The 21,584-nt window shown below is 45.9% G+C and overlaps 1 protein-coding gene across 1 annotated transcript in view; it reads right to left on the reverse strand.

The window, feature by feature from the left end:
* The window catches only part of Adgra3 (adhesion G protein-coupled receptor A3), a 101,580-nt gene extending 83,950 nt beyond the window's left edge, over positions 1–17,630 (reverse strand). The window contains exon 1 of the mRNA XM_057772703.1: positions 17,198–17,630. Coding sequence (XP_057628686.1) covers positions 17,198–17,412 — 215 coding nt within the window. The 5' untranslated portion in view covers positions 17,413–17,630. The remainder of the gene's footprint in view (positions 1–17,197) is intronic.
* Positions 17,631–21,584: the final 3,954 nt, after the last annotated feature.

Here is a 21,584-nt window from a genome sequence, read left to right on the forward strand (position 1 = left end):
TACCGACTCCACCTTTCCAGTTCAGTCTATTTTCATATCCAGTCCACAATCAAATTCCTATGTATCTCAGAAAGATCTTTCACAGATCTTTGTCTAAATAAGTACCTAAGACCACACCTATTTGTAAATGTGTCACTAGCAACATAACACAGTCTAACCCTGTTTTGTTTGATGAACAAAAACTAAGAAAGGAATAACAGCTCATGGCTGAGACGACAGGATCAGGAGGCTAGCCTGAGGTACACAGGGAGTTCCAGGACAGCCTGCTCTATAGAGTAAAGACCTGTCTCAAAGGCAAACATCATCACCATCAATAGAGACACTGTGGGAGATCCTCGGTGCCTTGTTAGTCCCAAATACTACATCCCGATGCATGCAAGACTGTCTCTGTCAAAGATAGAGGTTCCCAACCCTTTTGTACCTTGAGCTACTCCAGCAGTGGGATGAAGCATCAGGACCTGAAAGGCAGAGCCTTGTAATCTATTGAACAAGCCTCCCTGGGGATTTGGATGTGCACTTAAATGTAGGAACCTGCTAAAAAGCACATGCTCTATCATTCAACTGCAAAGGACACAACTTACACACTCTGTCCTAAATGAAACTGGCACAAACTACTACCAGCTGTTAGCAGAGCTTTTGTGACTTGTTTGTCACTATTGTGACTTGTTTTGTTAGGAGACTAAAGACAGGTCTCGGGAGAGGCTTGATGGATAAGGTACTTACCATGCAAGCCTGAAGTCCTGAGTTCAAATCCCCAGTGTCTGCATGAAGCCAGTTGTGGTGGCACACATCAATAATCCCAGCCCTCATACAGAATATTGGAGGAAGAGATGGGAGACTGACTCCTTGGAAGCCCACAGCCAGCTAGTCTGTATGCAGGGGTGAACAATGAAGAAATCCTCACAAACAAGGAGAAAGGCACAGACCCAAACCCAAGGCTGCCCTCTGACCTCTGCACATTTGCCATGACACAAGTTCCTGAATTCACATTCACACATTCACACACACATACACACGGGCAGAGGGGGGATCATATAGTCAAAATACTAAATTCTAAGCAAACACTCATTTCATTTTTAATTTACAGGATTATTTTTAATTATTAGCTAGTAAGACTATTCTATGAGTAAAAGATTAAAAACTATAAATAGAGCCAATTCATTATTTTGAAAGTGAGTAAGAAAGGACCAATTACTCATCTTGTTTGTCCTGGATAAAGTAAGGAAGGGAAGTCAGCTCAGCAGTTGAGAGTATGAATGCTCACTGTTCTTGAAGAGCATACAGGACAGTTCCCAGCACCCATGGGACGCACACCTATATACGTAAATAAAAATAATAAAAATGCATTGTAAAAGAAGTAGCTTTAAGGAAACCAAGTGATAGATCAGGGGAAGCTCCTCTGACAAACACACATGAGCTAAGAAATGAATGGGAATGACGAAAAGAGAGGATGATAACAAGAGCGAAGCTACAGACATCTTCCGAGGACAGATTTAGGGGCGATAGGGCCAAAACCTGCTAAAAAAGCATTGAAATAAAGTACTGCGTACTCCTCGACATAGGCACATGGGTCACCGCTTGCCAGCCTCACACTGGACTCTGAGAGCTACACGGTCACCTCACAGACTCAGCTCACACTGCTGAAGGTCAGTCTGTCCTGTCACTCTTAAGACAGGCTCCGGATGCCAATTGCCTAAGCTCAAATTGGGTTCTACATCTTGGTGGCTGGGTGACCTCGGAACCTTTTCCTTCCTCAGGCACGAACCAGGCCTCCCCATAATAACGACCGCATTAGGGAACTGTGACAGTAACTCCAACATTCCCGAACATCCCACAGGACCTGGCAGAGTCAGCAAAATTATGTTATAGTTAGCCTTGTTTTTGATGGCTTGCTAGTCATTCTTTCTCATTTAGGTTCCCCCAATGCAGTTCCCAAAGATCTGTGATTGCTAATTAGAGTCGCTCCTAATCAGAGTCTTAGGAAAGACTACATAAGAAAAGAAGACTGATTCAAACTGGGCTGTTGTTTTTTGCTTGGTTGTTGTTTGTTCTATTTTTGAGGAGGGGTTGCTATTTTTGGCTTCTGGGGTTTAGTTTGCCCCGTTTTCTTTTCTGAGACAAGGTTTCATGCATCCCAGGCTGGCAGAGAGCTCAGTACTACAAAGCAGAGGATGACCTCGAATTTCTGATCCATCCCTATTTCCCAAATGCTGGGATCACAGGCAGGCACCACCATAGCAGATACATGCACCGCTGGAAACTGAACCCAGGACCTTCTGCGTGCTGGGCAAGCACTCCACCAATTGAAGAACCCTGTCAGGAATCAACATTTAGACCATGATAGAGCCCACTACTCTGTACAGAGCATAAATAATTACACTGGTTTTAAAAAAAAAAAAAAAGAGGGAAGGGGGAAGGGGAACCATCTTTTGAGGGTTTGAGAGAAAGCTCAATTGGATAAACACTTGTGAGGTAAGTGTGAGATGTGATGCAGCAAGAGTAAGGCCAGTGCTGAGGAGGCGGAGTCAGGAGAATTCCTGTGGGAACTGGGCGGGGGGGGGGGGGGGGGGGGGGGGGCGGGCATTTACTACCTAACAAAAACACCTGTGATTCCTATACTGATGGATGCCCACACATTCACCAAGAGCTCAGAAATTGAAACAAGCAAAGCAGCCTGGGCTACTCATGGAGCTGGAACTTAAAAATATGTGTTCCTGTGGCAAAGGAAGAAACGGGGATATATCAGGGTTCACATACTAAACAGGCTTCGCAAGTACTCAAGTCTTAAAGACGGGAACCCTGAGACAGGAAAGAGATCCAGTTAACAGAGAAGCAGAGTTCAAGGTCCCGATGTGGGGATTAGCCCAAGGGAAGGAGGGCAGGTCTCAACTGGCAAGTGAGGGGCAATTAGAGCAGCTAAGAGCAGTGAATAAAGACAGGGAAGGAACCAGGCAGGCCAGACGCCAATCACAGCACCCCCACCCTGCCCAGATTTCCCTGGCTGCCTCTGCCAAGACAGCCCCCGCGCTTACTGTGTGAATACCATCTAATGATGGAACGAATCCATCCCTTCTAATAAAACTACTGGGGCTTCATTAACGTCTATGCCTTTAAAAAACACCTCAGTGATCTTGTCAGGTTTGATTTGGTTTTGTGAGCTATGGAAATTCATAGAAACCTGGCATTTAAAGAGCTCGTAAGGACAATCTAGCTCACAACCTCACTTCCCTGTTAGATTAGGAAGTGAAGGCCAGCGTAGTTGTAATGAGCTAAGGGCCACCATCCACACTTGGCAAAGCCCATGCGAGTTCCCTGAAACCAGTCTGCTGTTATTTCCTCTGCTTCCTCCTTTCTTGTGTCATTATTAAACAGGGATCTTGGAGCTCAGAACCATGGGAAGCCTGGACCTCCCCGAAAACTTCGGCAGAGTGACAAAAGCTGGTTCTACATCGGAAGAAGACAAAGGGAAGCTGTGCCCCCCCTCTGATGGTCTTAGTTGTCCCGGGTGTGCAAGGCAGCTGTGTTTGCGGAGTCATTTGTGATCCCAGGAGGAAACAGTCTCAGAATGCAGATGAGCAGAGCTCTACCGAAGCAGAACTGTCCTGGTCATTCCCACAGCTACTGCCAACAGAGCAAAATGGGATAATAATAAACTTCTTCCCTTCAACTGCCATTAGGAACCTAAGTGCTAAGGGCTGTCTCTCAGTTCCTGTCTCCCCATCCGTCAGCCATCTCTAAGGAACCCACACACACCCATTCAGTGTACACCAGTCTCTTTGTCAACCCCTATACAGACTCACACCCAACCCTACTGGCAAATGGTCGCTTTTATGGTATAGCAATAGTCAGAACTGTCGGCCTACAGTTACAGAGAAGGCCGAAAGGCCAGGCTCTGCAACCTGCAGCCTATAAAACTGGGGAGGAAGCGCCTCAGCCGGAATACCTGGAAAACACAGATGCTCCCTTTCGTGGAAATCTGACAGAGCCTGGAATCTGCTGCTTGGGATGTGCCGAGCACAGTAGCTACTACCCAACAAGTATCACGATGTCAGTGATCTCTAGAACCTGGAAATCAGCCAAGGATGCTGAGGTTCTAAAACCAAGGCGCTCCAAACACACCTTATGCTCCCTAAGCCCTGGCAGCTCAAGCCCAAACCAATTTGAGAAGAAAAACCATTCGATCCTTTCAGGTGATGAATGTTCTGTGTCCACCACGGGACTACAGGTGCCCAGGGAAACATTGTTTCTCTGGTTGTGGGACATCAGTGTGCCTGATACTTCTAGATCCAGGCTGGGACTTACGCCCACACTGCTGACTCCCACACCTGATGCTCAGCAACTAGAGCCCTGACTTTGGGACAAATCGCACCAGAGAATCCCCTGGTTCTCCAGCCTGCACGCTGGACTGCGCTCCTTATAGACTCTACAACCAAATGAGCCAGCTGTTGTAACGTCATTTCCATCCTTCATTCCCTCTCTCCATCTGCATCCTACAGTTCCTCTTTCTCCAAAGAACCCTACTGGCCCCGTGCATGAGCTGACTCAACTGTGGTTATTTCAATAATGAAAGCTACAGATCTCAAAAAGAACTCATACAATGGTAAGGGGTGTTTTCTGAAATCCTATCCTTACAAAAAAAGTGAGGGCAGGATCTTTCATTTTACTCTCCTCCCCTTCAATAACCCAACAAAAACTAAACTCATCCCTGAAAAATAAACTGAGTCATTCCAGAACATAACAGCAGGGCATAACAGGACCAATGCACAGGAACTCTTTCTCTGGGGAATTGCAAACCAGTGTCTATCCTCTAGCACAAACCAATGTGCTAGCCCATCAAAAGACATCTTGGGGAACCAATAAGTTTATCTGGCTTATTTACAAAATGTACATGAAGGGTTACTTATAGGCGTATGGGTGACCCCAAAGCTGCCACACCACTTCACCCTATGACAGATGATAACTTCCTTACAGCTGCAGAGTACCCGCCCTCCTTCGTTTAGCTTTTCACCCTTTATACTATACTCTAGCACCTCCAAAGACCATGCGCAATTAGGACAGAACCGTATCCAAATAGCAGCGGGGACAGGATGGGAGCTGTCAAAATCTCAGGTGAGAATGCAATGATTCCTTTTTTCCTAGTCTTTCCTTCTCTGAGCAAAAACCAACAGTGAACAGACCTCTAAGAAGTGAGCACAGCAGCTCTGATGAAGATGGTGGTTGTCAGGCCAAGGGGATAGGGCTCCCTAACACACATGCTTCATAAACCAATGTAAAACAGAAACCCAAGAGCATGAAAACCACTGAGCCAGCCATGCTATCCCACCTCCGTCCAGGAAGAGAGGAGCCTCCTTTTCCACCCACTGCAGGTCCTGGGTCCCCCACACCCTTCTCAGCTGCCACCCCCTGCTCACCCTCCCTAGGCACTAGGGCTGAGAATGGAAGAGCTCCCTATTTCTTCTCCCACAGCTGCTGCACACATCAACAGCAAAACGTCCGAATCTAAAAGATGTCATCATCACTAAAACACTAAACAATGCAAACGTGAACACAGGGAAATAAGATTATACAATTTTTTAGATAAATAAAAGGAAGTATTAAAGTTCTTCACAGACATGAGTATGGTACAGAATTGCTAACTTCTAGCTGAGTTGATGGATAAGTTTTTCCTTTTTTAAAAAAAATATTTATTTATTATGTATACAATAATCTGTCTGCATGTATGTTTGCAGGCCAGAAGAGGGCACCAGACCTCATAACAGATGGTTGTGAGCCACCATGTGGTTGCTGGGAATTGAACTCAGGACCTTTGGAAGAGCAAGCAATGATCTTAACCACTGAGCCATCTCTCCAGCTCCTTTCCTTTTTTTTTTTAACCTAGTTCAGATACCTCTTTCGAGGCCCTGAGTTCAGTCACAATAGCATGGGTAAATACTGACTGGAAGGATCTAGAATCGCATGAGACAAAGCTCTGAGCCACGTGTCAGAGGGTTTCTAGGCTGGAATAACTGAGGAGTGTAGAAGCATCCTACTGCGGGGCAGCCCCATTCCACTGACGAGGGTCCATGACAGAGTACATACACCAGTGTTCATCTACTTGCTGACTAGATGCAATGCGACCAGCCACCTCAAGCTCCTGCCACCATGCCTTCCCCGCTATGACGGACTGTACCTTCAAACTGTGAGCCAGAACACACCCTTCCTTCAATATATTACAGCTCTGTCACGGATTTTGTCAAAAAAGTGTAACTAATACACCCCATTACCACAAAAAGGGGGGCACTCAAGCAATTTTTCCTCCAGAGAGTCCTTAAAAATCAAATCTAAGAGAAGAGTTTACTAGGGTTTTCTGTTTATTTGTTTAAGCAAGAAATAATTTACAATAATCTGGAATAAAACAGTCTATATTTCTCGGAGGTTCACACCACATGATACCTACCCCTCTGCCTCAAAGGCCATTATCCTTCTTGTGTTTATCTTGGCAGTGAAACCAGCAGACTGCTTCTAGGGGCTTTCTAGCCCAAACCACACGAGATGAAAGGGTGGATTCAGTTGCTAAAATTCAGTAATACAGGAGAGTGATATCAAATGTTGGCATCAGACTACAGGACCAGAATGAGAAGGGAAATGCTGTGGGGCTGCCAGAAGCTTTATTCTCAGCAGCCCGAGTGCGCACAGGGGGCAGAAACTAGTGAGCAACTGGCCAAGACAGGAGGAGGACTGGAGGAAACAGAGAGCATGAGGTCCAAGGAGCCTAGCAATGGGGCAAAGTGGGCGTGCAGCAGGGTGCTACAGAGGACATTTGGGAAGCTTAGAAGAGAGGAGCAAGGATGTACCAGGGTATGCAAAGCACACCTTCACAAACTATTCAAGAAGTTGGGAGAGGAAAGATAAGGCATGCTTCCCAGATGGTAGGAAGCAACTGGAATAGGAAACAGAACTGTGTGGCTAGGAGAGACAGGCACTGCACCGTCAGATAAAGAATTAGGGAGGGAAAGTTGGACTCTCACTTGGAGAGTTTGTATGTGTGTGTTTATTTTAAAAACTTCCAGTCAAGTGTATTAGGAGGCTCAGGCTGGATGTTTTCCTTTTTTAACATTGATTTTTGTTTGTCATTCTCTAAGCCCAAGCTCTCCTTTCACAGCCCAGCCTAAGAATTCTAATGTGCTTGCAGTGGGAGCTTGGAATCTGCATTGCACCCTGTTTAAAAGCCAGTTGCTCATCTTACCTTGTGCCCACTTCCTACCTGCCTGCCTGCTGTTTGCTTGTGTTATGTTATGGGACTTGCCATATTTTTGTGGAATGCCCACATTTGCTGTCCTCACGCGCTGACCACACTATGGGTTCCTGTTGGTCACACTGGTCTCTGGGTCAGGTTCAGGCACAGAAGCATTCAGTGTTTCTCTTTATAGAGGGATCCCATTTCCCTGATCTTCTCAAGTTGGATGGGGAGGCGTCTCTCCCTATTCTTCAGTGAAATGGAATGAATCTGTGGTAGCTGAGCCTTAGAATATTCACGGCCGACAGTGTATGGATAGATAGATAGATAGATAGATAGATAGATAGATAGATAGATAGATAGATAGATAGTAGGAGGGTCTTCTATCTATCTGTTGCTTTCATTGGTTAATTAATAAAGAAAACTGCTTGCCGCTCCTTTTACATATATATACATGTATATATATGTATATATATATATAGAGAGAGAGAGAGAGGATGGATAGATACACTCTCACATGACTACATACACATATCACTAGCAAGAGATGGCATATGTTGTAGATACATAATAGATATATCACCCTATGTAATAACATAAATTATGGGATACATGGACATTGACAATGATTGGCTCACAAATAGAATGGTGTTATTTTTAAGAATACAAACAGCATCATGAAGCACGAACTTTTGGAGAATGCACGTGTAAGAGCTAGAACATGACACCTCCGAAGCTCGGGGTACTTGAGGAAGGAGAACAGGATCACTGGGGAGAGCCTCGAAGCTCTCTTTACTAATCCCAAGGGCGCATCCATCTGTGCTTACTGAGGCACTCTTTGATATACTTTTCACTGTATTTTTCTATTTAATACTTAATGAAAATCATTTAAAAACAGGTAAGAATAACAGAAAAAAACATCTTCACCACTGCCCTGTGATCTCTTTTCGCCTTTTTCATAAGAAGTCGGGAAAAAACTACACAGTCAAGAAGGCTCTTTAAGTCTTATCTTGATGGGAAAGGAATCGGCTTACTTAGCCTCCGAATCAAGCATGCCTAAAGAAGGGAAACATTGACACCGGTGTTAGAGACCCTTCATTATCATTCCACGGAAAGGCTGCTCAGAGTTTCTTTCAGTTAAATCCAAGGGGGAATTATACTGAAACATAGGCCAGCACTAGAGTCCTCTTACTTGTCCGTCCCTGCAGCAGATAAGTGCTCCCGACAGATGGAACAGAGCAGCCCCGGACAGTAGTTCGGAAGGGGCCAGCCACACAGTGGAATTACACATCCCAGATGAGAAATATCTCCGTATCGTGTGCTGATGGAATTCTCATATGTATGTACGTACGTGTGTCTGTATGTATACCAATCACATTCAACGCATGTCCGTGGGAGGGTAGGCGGTGGTATCTTGGAGGAAACACCCCAGGAACCTTCCATTCCCTCCAACACCATGCTTGGCCTCCTTGGAAAAACATCAGTCCGCAAACACAATTTCAACAAGTGGGCAGGGCAGCACTTTCACATACAGAGCTAACAAGCTAAAGGTTTTTCTCCTCTGTGAGTTCAAGGGTAGCCTGGTCTACAAAGGGAGTGCCGGGACAGCCAGGAAGCAGGGGCTACAGAGAGAAACCCTGTCTCAAAAAAAAAAAAAAAAAAAAGGAAGAAAGAAAGAGAAAGAAAGAAATCTTGCTATGATGATATTGTCACTGGATAAAACCCTAAATGAGATCAATAAAAGTTCTTAACAGACTGTCAGGGTAGTAATTCAGCCTTCCTTGGACAGAATCCATAATTCGGCAGACCTGCCATGTTCTACCCCCACACCTGTGACGAACATTCTGGAAAAATATGACAAATGTAGAAATATTATGGAATTTAATCTTAGGAAGGCAAAAACATGAGAAGGAACACAAAGAAGAGCAGATGTAAGATTTGTGTTTTATTTAAATTAAGAAGCAAGAACGCCAGCGAAGTGAGCTGATAAGAAGCTAACAACTGGCACAGGCCTGAGAGCTGAGCTGATCTGCGGCCGAGCAAGGGAGTCTCATGCTCTGCAGTCTCAGGCCGTGTCCACAGCACACCTGCCAACTGTGAGATCAGCCACACAAGGAGGTCTGCAGGAATGCCTCTCGCAGGCCAGCCAAAGCAGCAAGGAAGCGATGCAACAGGAATGACTCCTACTCTCTCTCCCCATCCCTCTTCTGAAGAAGTAACTTCTGCCTCTCTCTCCCCTGCCACTCTCTCTGTCTCTCTCCTTTCCTTTTCCCCTTTCCCCCTTCCTTTTCCCCTCCATAATCCACTAAATAAACACTATACCCCCCCACCAAAAAACACCTATTAGAAAATGTTCAGAGAAGTTAACCATATCCAAATGACTCTTCCATACATAAAGTTATATTAAATAAAGCAAATTGAGAACTAAATTATCTCTCTCTTTTTTTCTTTTATCAGACCAGTCATTTATCTCTTTTGTTTTTCTTTTAGAGCCTGAGGAAAATCCAAGTAAGATCAGACCTCAGCCCTGCAGAGAACCTTCCCGCTCCTGCTACCCAGAGTGTCATCTTCCTTCTCCTCCTGTCTGCTGCAAGAGGCTACAAGCCCATCTGAGCCGTGCCTCCCCCCACACAGAGAGTACTGTCCAAAGCCCAGAATTGGTTTGCCACGTCTTCTTCTCTGGCGGTGTTCTCTGCAGTGCGGATCCCAGTTTTCACACTGCTTGAGTTCATCTAGCGACTCTCTGTTCACACTGTGGTTGCTTTCGGAAGATTCCAGTGACTCATCTTCTTGACTCCTGCTCTGAGAAGGTTCACACATGGAAATCGGACCTTGAGTAATGCCGGGAACCAAACTCTAGTTTTAAATCTCGTGGAAACGAGTAAAGGGACCGTGAGCAGGGACCCTTTCTGTTTTGTTGCCCATCCAAAATCAAACACACAGCAGGCCCTCAAGGGCCAGTGGGACAAATGTTGGCAGTTGTCAGGCCTTTCAAGTCCATTCACTCATGTCCACAGCGCATCTCTAGCACCACCCTGCCCTCGCCCACCAACCTAACAGGAAATCCAGTGTCAGACACCATGCCTGGCTCTGCAAACAATTCTCGAGTCTCCTATGAACAAGGCCCCAGCCTGCAACTCTCTAACTTTCCCAGCAATGTCTCTTAATTTCATCCCTCTTTTCTGCACCGAAAACAGCGCACCCCCCTCCCCTCTCCTCTCCCCTTCCCATCTCCTCTCCCAGCTGCCCTCAATTTGTTTCTAAACTCTTTCTTCCATCTTCCTTTGTTGCAGCAGAGGACAGCTGGTAGCCACAATTAACCCTTAAGGTTACCGGGATACCTTACAATGTGTTTTTAATCGCAGGTGACATTGGAATCAATGAAAATCACTACTGTCTGGTGCCCCATCCCTGAAGAACTGCATCCAAACACAGGCCTCTGCTCCAGGTATGGGAATATTTAATGCTCCTGGGTGCTGCGTATAAAATTTTCAACAGCACACACCCATCAGGCTTCAGGAAAGTGGAGACAACACATGCCTTCTACGCCATACTTCACCACCGTGTGCGTGTGCGTGTGTGTGTGTGTGTGTGTGTGTGTGAATATCTGGTGTGAAAATCCTGGAGAGACTCCACGAATAATGGCACGACTAAGTGCTCCAAGTTGGAGACACTTGGGGCCACAGCGAGGCTTTGTGCCCAGGAGATGGGCGAGAAAGAGAAGAAGACAACACAGTCATGGTCAGTGGAACAAATGAATTCATCACTGGGCCCCCTCAGCAAAGTCCTGCCTAGACCTGTCTTATGACCCTCCCTTTGGAACCCTTACTCCCTCTAACATATCTAAAGCCCCATAAACCATCTCTGTAGTCTGCTCTGTCTCAGCAGAATGTGGGCATGTGGGAGAGCATGAGTTAACTGACATCCTGAGGATCTCTACCCTTGGTCACTGCCTGAGGTACTTCAAGAGTTCTTTTTATATTTTTTTTATTTGTATCTTGCTTCTTCTATCTCTTATTTGTTTTTAAAGCCCATCTTTACAGGCTCCTGGGGACAGATGCAGTGACAACACTGGAACAAACATCTCCAAACTTTCCCAGGTCCTTTGTGCCTGGACCTGGCATACCGCCAAACCCACCAACTGCTCTCCTGTATTCCTGATGCTGAAGTACTCCAAGCAGGCAAGAAGAAACAAGATTTGGGGGTGGGGTTATGCAAAACCTTGACATCATATCAGACAAACTTAAGCGAGGCATTCAAGGACCAGAAATGCCTACTTCTGCCCCTCATACTGAACTGTTCCTGTAAAGCAGTCCTTGTAGGAATGCAGGTCGCTATATAAGATCGAGTAGGCTGAGTGTAACTCTAGAGGCACCTACGACAGCCATTTCTGAATCATGGGTCCCACAGCTATGCATTACTGGCCAGACCAAAATAAACAAATGCTCTCAGTTGTTGTAACAGTGCGAAAGCCTGAATTCACATCCTTCTTTCAACCTCCACGCTTCCTGATTTTCCACCGTTCACTCCTGAATCTTTGTTGACAATATGCTTGCCAATAAAGAACACTTACTGTGTGAGAGAGGTCTCTTTCGAATCCTTCCCTTCAAGGCTCTGTGCAAGGCTATCCAGGATCATGGACAGTGTGGGACAGAACAAATCTCAGTGCTCCAGGGTGTGGTTAGCCCGAACCAGGCCTTGGGAGTAGCGAGAGGGGACAGGAGGAAAAAGGAAGGAGAAAAAGGCAGAGAAGACAAAAACAAAGTGACCTAAGACCAAACCAAGAGTCAGTAAGCAAAGACTTCCCAGAAGCTGAGCCAGACTGTGGAGGACCCAAAATTTCCCAGAGCACAGATTCCAAGCCAAGGATGAAAGTTGAGCTCTAGAGAAAGCTAAACACAAACTCTGCTCCAGGGACAATGAGAGGCACAAAGTCTAGACAGAAACTACAGAGTAAAAACGGACAGGGCTCCCTCCTGCTGACACCCTCTGACTTTTCACTGGGACAGACTCTGTCTAGCAAAGAGGCACACCCAGTAGATCAGAGCCACCATAACAGCAAGAAGACACCTGCAGGGAGAAACCCTAACTGTGCTGCATGTAGGGCCACCAGACTGGAGGCAAGATCTTGAATTCAAAGAAGGCAACCTTACCTGGTGGCTACTTGGGATCACTGCAGGTTAACTAAAAGAGAGAGGGGCTGCTCGACAAAACACCCTCATTTCTGTGACTATACTTCCTGCCTCGCCTGCAACCTGCTACCCAACTGGATAGAGCAAGCCTGCTGGTTGATTCCTTCTGGATCTGAGTCCCATCATCAGACAGAACTGGACAGGAATCCACCCTGCTGACTACTAGGCAATTCCCAGTGGCTTCCCTTTCTGAAAGGATTCTCCTTTCCCCACTCTTTTCACCTTCCTCCTCCAACCTCCTTCCTTCACCTATGCTTTCCGAGGACACAGAAGCGATGGAGGAGACCCCCTCGCTGTACCTACAGCTGTCTGCCTTCTTGCTCCATTTTCCTGGTTACACCTTGTCTCTTACCACTCTGTTGCCAAATAAGCCACACTCCACTTACGCTCAGCTCCATCTATCTCCCCTTCCATCGCCAATTCTCCTCTTGGCCACTGTCTCCAATCCTATTCAGTGTGCTCCCAAATTCCCCAGAAAACTCAAATCATTTAAGACCAGCACACCCTCCTGCTTACTTCACCCCAAACTCCTGCCTTGTCCCCTTGTCCGTATGCTGGTTCTATCTCCCACAATCCCTACTGCCTTCAAGCCTCCAATCCTGGCTGGCGTCTTTCACTTGTGTTGTATGGACGCTGCCCTTGAAGGGCTTTCAAACCTTCATCTGTCAAAGATTAGTCCTGGTCTGTCTGCGCATGACCTCTGGGCACCTCATCACCAAGCAGCTTCTGCCACCATGAAATATAAACTTTTGGGGGCTCTCATGGTTACTTTTCTCTTTGTTCCATCAGCCCCAGTGGTTCCTCCAGGAGGGTGGTCTCCTTTCCAATCTCCACTGGTTCCAACAGCCCCCAGTTTCTGCCTACGACTCCCTCCTCCTTCCCATCTCTTTCCTAACTACTCCAACAAGGCAGGTCCGTGAAATACAGGGTGTGTGAAAGCCAGTGTCCCCAATCTATCGCTACACTAATGACCCAACACAAGATGTCCCTTTCAACGGGGCTGGCAACCAGTGTTTCTTCTTATGCCTAGCATGTTCTCTGTCCTCCAATCGAATCTTTCCCTTCCTTGAGGTCAAACTCATGTCCTTACTTCTTCCAGGAAAAAAAAAATTTTCCCAGTGACTCCATAACTACCCAGAATTCTCCCTCATTTTAAGTCTCCAAAAACATGGGGAAAGCCTGCAATGTGGGACCTACTGCAGAATTAATTACAGGCATTCTCTAATTGTACCTTAATGCCGCCTATTCCTACCATCCTGTCCTTTCTCTCTAACAATGGTTAAGTTCCAGAATACTGGGCCACACCGAGATATCTAAATAATTACCAATTGACAGGAAACAAGCATGACGTTTTATATAATAAAAACTCAAACTCATACACTATTTTCATTTATCAAACAACCTAAGAGAAAACTAGACTTCAAGCCTAAGTGACAATCTCTAATCTATGTATTTTCCTAGAATCACTATCATGGCAAATGTGGAAAAGCATGGCTAAACCTGCAAAACACTCAACCAATGAAGTTCTCATAACTTTTAAAACAATTGAATATTTCATATACAACATAGGAAGGTAGTAAATAATGTGTTTCCTGCAAAACTATTAAGTACAGGTAATTTTTGTTCAACTTATATGTAATACTCGGAAATGCAATTTAATTCCTTTACAAAGGCCTGTAAGAGAACCTGGGAATAAGCATGATAAAGTCAAAGATTTTTGCTCAACTTCTTTTGATAAATACAGCTCTGCAAAACCCTATCTCAAACAAACAAAAAATACAGCCCTGGAAGTGAGAGCTGTTCACACACATAGTTAGAAGGTCAGCTACATCATCCAGCTTCAGGGATGTCAAGTTCCTCACCAAGTAGGAAACTAGCCTCTGTCTTTGTCATCCTCGCAATCCAAACCAATTAAATTTCCTCTCTGCAGCAACATGACAACTCTCTGAAAACCTTTGGCCACACACACTTGGGGCCTAGAAACTAAATCAAAGAGCTCATCTTCCAATTTCTCCTTCTTGTGGGCATCCAAGCAATGGGCATTTGCTCCTAACGTTCCATTGCCACCAACTGCACAGCATCTTAACTGGGTACTGCCTTCTGGGAGTGCTGGCACGGTGAAGCACACTGACTCCAACCCCCTCTTTGGCTCTCTGTGTCAACTATTTTCTTCAGTGGTCTTCATTTTCCCAGGATTGGCTCAAGACCTTCAGAGCCTGGCTCACAGCGAGCACCAAGGCTGTGGCCTTCCTCTGGGTCATGTGTGCTAGATGTGTATCCAATAGTAAAACATTTCCCATACTGCTTGGAGCTTTACTCGGAAACTTTTCTCCAAATACCTGTACATCCCTCAAGAAGAATGGTTGTTTGTTTCCGCAGTGATGAAAATCAGCCTCAGAACGCTGTGTGAGCTAGGCCCATGATGCTCAACCACTGACCGACACCCCACCCCCTCTCTTATTTTTATTTCTATGCTATAATGAGATACTTGGCGATTCCCCAAAGATATCTGTCCAGGTCTGCTACCTTTGTAACTTTATTTGGAAAACAGGTCTTTGCTGAGAGAGAGAGAGAGAGAGAGAGAGAGAGAGAGAGAGAGAGAGAGCCATCTATGGCACAAAGACACAAGGGAAGATGGCCAGGTAAATGAGGAGGCCAGAATTCTCCAGTCATAAACTGAAGGGCAGCAGATGAAAAAAGAATCAAGGAAGTCTGTCCTGAAGTTTGTGAAGCTAACATCTTGGTTTTGGGCTTTGGTCTCCTGAACTGAGGGAAAATAAGTTTATTATTTCAAGGAGTCAGGTGTGTAGTAATCTATAGCAGCCTTAAGAAAGAAAAAAAACAGGCAATCCTAACTCCCACACAACATCGTCCACCAAGCTGCAGCTCAAAGCAATAAGCACTGATCTTGAAAGATGGAGAGAAACATCTCAACTGCAGGGCAAGAATCTTGGACAAGGACCCAGACACCAAATCACTATGGGAACTTGGATCTGCCAGTTACCCACAGTTCTTTTGATAGCTTGCCTAGCAAAATAAAATAAGTAGCCTCCTAAGGCCTTCTTGCGGGCCTGAAATACCCTACCATGCTCAGCATCAGCCTAACCTAACCGTAATTACTTCCTCCTAGTCACCTAAGTTTATTCATTTTATTTTCATCTAAACAGTTTCAGACAGAAAAAGGGACCAAAATGATATGTCAAAGGCCTTACTACACTCTACAAATCTATTACAACTTGGAATAGGCTAAAAAGTGACTTTCTACAATATCGCCAATTTTTTTCAACAATTTACATGCAGTTGATCCATTTCAGAAAAACTGAACATAAAAGGAATCAAGCTGAGTGTCACTCACTGGCCAGCATTTGAAGGTTTATCAGTCATAACATTTATGGTTTAAGTCATAACATGGGTACACAGTCACAAGTGACTTCTCCAAAACGGGGCCTTTCTCCACCCGTCTCAGACTGTAATTAAGGAACCAACACTTTTCACTTCAAAGCATCTGGTCAAAAACTAAATGAATACAACTCCTGCCACTACCAAATGGCAAAGACAACAAGGACTGGTTGCGTCAATGAGAGTCCAACACAACAAAGACTACTTTACCCATTTTTATAAACCGGGGTCAACAGAAACACATGTCGTTTCTCGTGTTAAATGTCTCCTTATTGGAAAAAAAATAAAGAAAAGAAAGAAAAAAGGAAAGTAGAAGAGAATGAAAACGAGCCAACAAAGGAGTTGATGATGCTATTTGAAACCACCCCACCACATATCCTTCTGTTGAGCTGGGCTAAATTAAAAATACCACTTTTAAGTGGTTTCATAGATCACACATGCCTCTGCCTTCATGTGTGCCTAGTGGCAGCCTTGGTTCTTTTTTAAGAAACCAACCAAAACAACACAGAGGAACACGAAGCCCAGGGACTCATATTTCAGTCTGACAAAATATCCATTTGAAACACTCTGACTTAAACTTTTCCAAACCAATTTTCATCTCTCACAGAAAACAGAATCTACAGTCATTGGGCCAACGCTTCAGCCCAATTGGCACAAAGAACTACGTTTCCAAGACTAAACTTTTTCCTTCCAGGTGGAAACCTACCGCGAAAACCCAAAGTCCCTCCATCCTCTGGAGGGTCTGGAGAGCTCTCTCAGCAAACAGCTTTCAAACCCGAAGTTCCTGGTTTTCCAGTGTGAGCTCTCAGACTTGAGTATGGGGCTGAAATGGACTTGAACAACTTTATCTTGCATTTTTCAGACATTAGTAACTTTACTTCAGAAGTTGTTCTTAAATAGCACTAAAGCTAAGGCAGAAAACTGCAACGTCTCCGAATGGGTTTGGGGACCACAAAGAGCCACCCTAATCCCAAGTGTCCAGCAAACTCTACCTCAGGTGCAACCTCATTTTCAAGAACACTTCTGAGCACACATGGTGTTTCCTGGAAGCCCCAAGCCAGGATGAATGAGCTTTAACTGCACAGACTTAGTGTTTATTTGCATCCTCACGTGGTACTCGGCAACCGGAGCGGCGCAAAAGCAGAGATGGCATGGGGCGCGCCCAGGAACCCCGAAAACTTTTCTTTGCAAAGTAGCAGAGGCGGTTGGTATGGCAATCGGCCACCCTGGTCCCCCACGCTAAGCTTAAGGGCTTTCCCAGCACCATCCCCTGCCCGCCGCTGCGCGCACACAAAGGAGCATGGATACAGGGGAGACCCCCACCCCGAACCCGTTCGGCGCACCTCCCCATCCCTCCGGAAAGGGCCAGGGGGCGACCTGCGTTACTTACAGGGTGACCGTGCGGTTGGGCAGCGTGTCCGGGGGCAGGACCTGCGCGAGCTCCAGGCTGCTGCACACCACCTTGCCCTCGGCGCCGGCCGCCCTGCCGGTACCCCGGGCCCGACCGTCGTGCTTACAGCCCGCTGGCAGCGCCGCGACCCCGCGCTCTCCTCCTGTACACAGCAGGGCGAGCAGCGCCAGCGGCAGCAGCAGCGGCGGCTCCATGCCGCTGGCCGGGCCTGCGAGCCGAGCGGCGTGGGGCACCGGCCTAGCGGAAGAAGGCGGGATGAGCCGGGCCCGGCGGTGGCCCGATCCTCCCGGCGGCCCGAGGACCGATCCTGCTCCGCAACGACATACTCCTTTGTCCGCGGCCGCGCTCGCCCTCCGCGGAGACGCGGGGTCAGGGCCGCCGGGGCGCAGCTCGCTGCTCGACCCGCGGGAGCACCGCCTCCTCCCGACCGGCTCCTCCCCGCGGGGCCGCTCCACCCACACCAGCCCCGCGCGCTCCCCAAGCCGCGGGCGACCCGACCCCGACCCCGGCACGCCCCCAGGTCCTGGCCGGAACTCCTGCACTGGGCGGAAGAAAGTTCTAGACTAGTCCCAGTTCCAGCCGCCCTGCGGCTCTGCTCCACGTTTCCCGGCTCCGCCGCCTTTCAAACAAAGCCGCCCTGTGCGCCCCGAGAGCCCTAGCCCGAGGGGGTGAAGTTCCTTCCTCCAACCTGAGGAGGAGAAAGCCTGAAACCGATCATTCCGAAGAAAGGCGATGTTGGAAAGTTTCATCTGCCCCTTTATCTGCCAGAGCAAAAAAAAAAAAAACAAAACAAAAAACAGGTTTCTTTCCAATAAACTGAACTCGGAAGTTGTCCCTGGCCTGCAGCGCCAGGCTATGGTCCAGATGAGGATGTATGGGGACCTTTAGACTGAAATTTCTGAGGCCACAGATAGCTCAGATGTTAACCAGTTGGAGCAGTAATGAAGCAGCCAAGAAGCTGAATTCATTATTCATGCCCGCGACCACAGACCCCACCCTAACATTTGTAAGACCCAGGCTCACCTACCCTATCTTTAAATTTTATAGACACTATACAAGCCAACAAAATGAGTTTTAGTCTCCCTTGAGAAACAGACTTCCTTAACAACCAGGAAAGGCAATTTGGTATACAGAAATCTCATGTACTTTGGAGTTCTACCCTGTAACATATAAGTCAGAGAACATGTTATCACACACAGCCCTTGGCCTGTTCACCCCTTGCTGACTTTGCTTCCTGTGCCAGCTCCACTCAACAACAGGAGTGCGTGGCACGTGTGTGGATGCCTGGACCCGTTCAGTCTGTTCCTTCCGACAGAAGTGAACATTCCAGCTGTTTGGTCCTACATTGAGAAAATTGAAGAGGAGGGCATTTTTTAAACTTGGCCCCCCCAAAAAAAATTTTTTGCCAAGATCATGTCCCAGAAATACTTATTTGGCTTTCTCAATAGTAAATATCCTAAGTGTATTTGCCATACACTTAGATAAGTGTGAATAGTGCATCAGTTGACTCTTCTTGAAGACTGAGCTATCTAATATCTAAGCCCAATAGTGCCTAGAGTATACTAAAACACTCAATGGTGATAGAATTATTCTGGATCTGTGATGTAGGAGACCCTCTGTGTATTGCTTGTATTGGTTAATGAATAAAGAACCTGCCTTGGCCTGATAGGACAGAATTTAGGTAGGCAGAGAACACAGAACTGAATTCTGGGAAGAAGAAAGCAGAGTCAGAGGGACTCCATGGATCGGCGGCCTGAGGTAGGTAGACATGCTGAAACTTTTCTGGTAGGACATGACCTCGTGGTGACACACAGATTAATAGAAATGGGTTCAATCAAAATGTGTTAGCCAATAAGAGGCTAGAGCTAATGGGGCAAGCAGTGATTTAATTAACACAATTTCTGTGTGGTTATTTCGGGGCTAAGCTAGCTGGGCGGCTGGGACAAACAAGCAGTCTCCTTACAACAGATCTGGAACTTGAAGTATGCCAGGGGAAAGAAAGCTCCAGACCTGGTGGTAGCCCTGTATGGCTACATAGACCTTGAACTCTATCTACCATTCTGTAGGAAGTACTTTTTATTTCACTCTTACTAAACTCAACTTTAAACGCTACGATACACGTGTTGAACAGCACAGATCTGCACCTATAATGGACAGGAAAAGCAGGCTATTACAGCCACAGTTAAGTAGCTTTAATGCTATAACTGACTTTAGACTCAAACTGATATTCTCTGTTAAGATGAGGTTGGTCATGTTTCTGTAGAACTTACTTGAAGATGATGATTCCCTCACAGAAGTGACATCAACACTGTCATCATCACCTGTTCTCCCCATAAAGATAAAATCTTCCCATAATAATTTGGAAGCTTTTAATTGCCGTGTTGCTGTTGCTACAGCTATAGACAGGCCTGTGAATCTAGACTGTAAGAAGATTTTGATACCTATCACAGAGGTGAATGTGTTTGACTCTTCTGAGATGTACTTAGCATAAACCTTCAGTTTGGTGTCTTCTTTGTACACTTCACTACAGTTGAAAACATTAAAGTGTGAAATTACCAGAAAACGGGTTGTCACACATGAGACCATTGACTCCAAAGACAAACATGGAGGAAATGTTTTTTTTAAATATGGATATGATATATTCTTGCAAGGAAGTCATTCAGAGCATTTTTTAAAAATAGCTCATTTACTCATTCTATCAAGGTATCTCTTTCATTGCTCCCCCCCCCCATATCTCCCCCAGAGGGACTTACCCCATCTGAGGAATGGATGGGGGACAGGAAACACAAGGCAGAAGAAGGGGAGGGAGGTGGAACTGGGGTTGGTACATAAATAATAACTCATCTAGCTGAGCAGTACAAGGGCATGCCTGTAATCCCAATAGTCTGGAAGCAGAGGCAGGCAAATCTCTGTGAGTTTGAGGCTAGCGTGGTCTACAGAGTGAGTTCCAGGACACTCAAAATTAAACAGAGGAACCCTGTCTCAAAATAACAAACAAACAAAAACCTCATTTAAAACATCAGAAACTGGAGCAGGCTTTAGAAATTCCCAAAACCACCTAGCAGTGGTTGAGCATTCTGGGGGCTAAGGCAGGAGGATCTCTGAGCTTGAAGCTAGCCTGGTCTACAGTGAGTTCCAGGACAGCCAGGGGTACACAGAGAAACCCTGTCTCAGGAGGAGGCTGGGTAAGAAAAGAACAAAAAAGGAGAGAGAGAGAGAAAGAGAAGTTCACAACCTTGGAATATGCAGAGCCTCTTGTTCTTTAGAAGCCCCAAGGACCTGGGGGAAGTTCTTTGTAACTACAGAGGTCTCAGAGGGTAACACGGTCTGAGCTTTATACAGTCTCTTGCCCCTCAGTCACACCAAAACCTAAACTTGAATTAAGCTACTGTCACCCTGAGAGCTTCTTGCCAGACAGGTCCAGTGACAGCTAATCCCGCCTCGGGCCTCAAGCACTGGCAACATTTGAAAATTGTAGGGTTTCATGGGCCCTTTCTGAGTTCTCACTGTGTCTGTGACTGTCCCTTTGTAGCAAGGCCTACGGAAACTGAGATATTACATGGTAACCATAGAAATACACACACCGGCCAGTATCACATCGACTGTTGCCTCAAGGACAGTATGTGGGCCACATTCCAACACTTCAGTCTAGAGGATCTTGTTTCGTAAGGCTTGTGAGAGATAGCAAAGATGCCTTGTTCTTCATTTAAAAAACAAACAAACAACAACAACAACAAAAAAAAAACTACGGTGTATGTCTGCATGGATATGTGTAATAAAAATGTTTATTATCTGTGTTCACAGATAATATATCCATCTAAATCTATTACTAACAATTTCTTCTACATATCTGCCCTCTCTACCAGATGACAAGCTTCTAGAAGGTTTTCTTACTCCGATTTTCAAATCCCTCACTCCCGTTTCTGTTCCCACAATTATGTGCCTCTAGAAGCTGGATTATTCAGAACCAGTCTAGGAGATTCTGTTGGTTTAGGTCAACTTGGACCATGGTTTCCTTTTGTATTCATTTTGCATGTGTGCATGTTCGCTCTCCCTGCTACAGTTTCAGCCCCACGATGCTCCCTATTTACTGCCTATGGATTTCACCCTAGGTTGCTGCCAAAAAGCCAATCTCAAGCTTTTCAGGCAAATTGCTTATCCAGCCATCCTCACTACAACGGGTGGCATGTGACCTATCAAAAGGAATCAACCATTATGTTGTTCAATATGGTATATAAATTTAAGTTTGCAAAATTTAAGCTAAAAGTTTGACAAGGTTTTAACCAAAAATTCTATTTCCTAGTCCCTCGGGCCAGTATTTCATAGCCACTTATCACTGATGAATACCTTTGTGGACTATGCAGAC

Source organism: Chionomys nivalis, chromosome 6 (assembly GCF_950005125.1).
Source record: "Chionomys nivalis chromosome 6, mChiNiv1.1, whole genome shotgun sequence".
Taxonomy (NCBI): Eukaryota; Metazoa; Chordata; class Mammalia; order Rodentia; family Cricetidae; genus Chionomys; species Chionomys nivalis.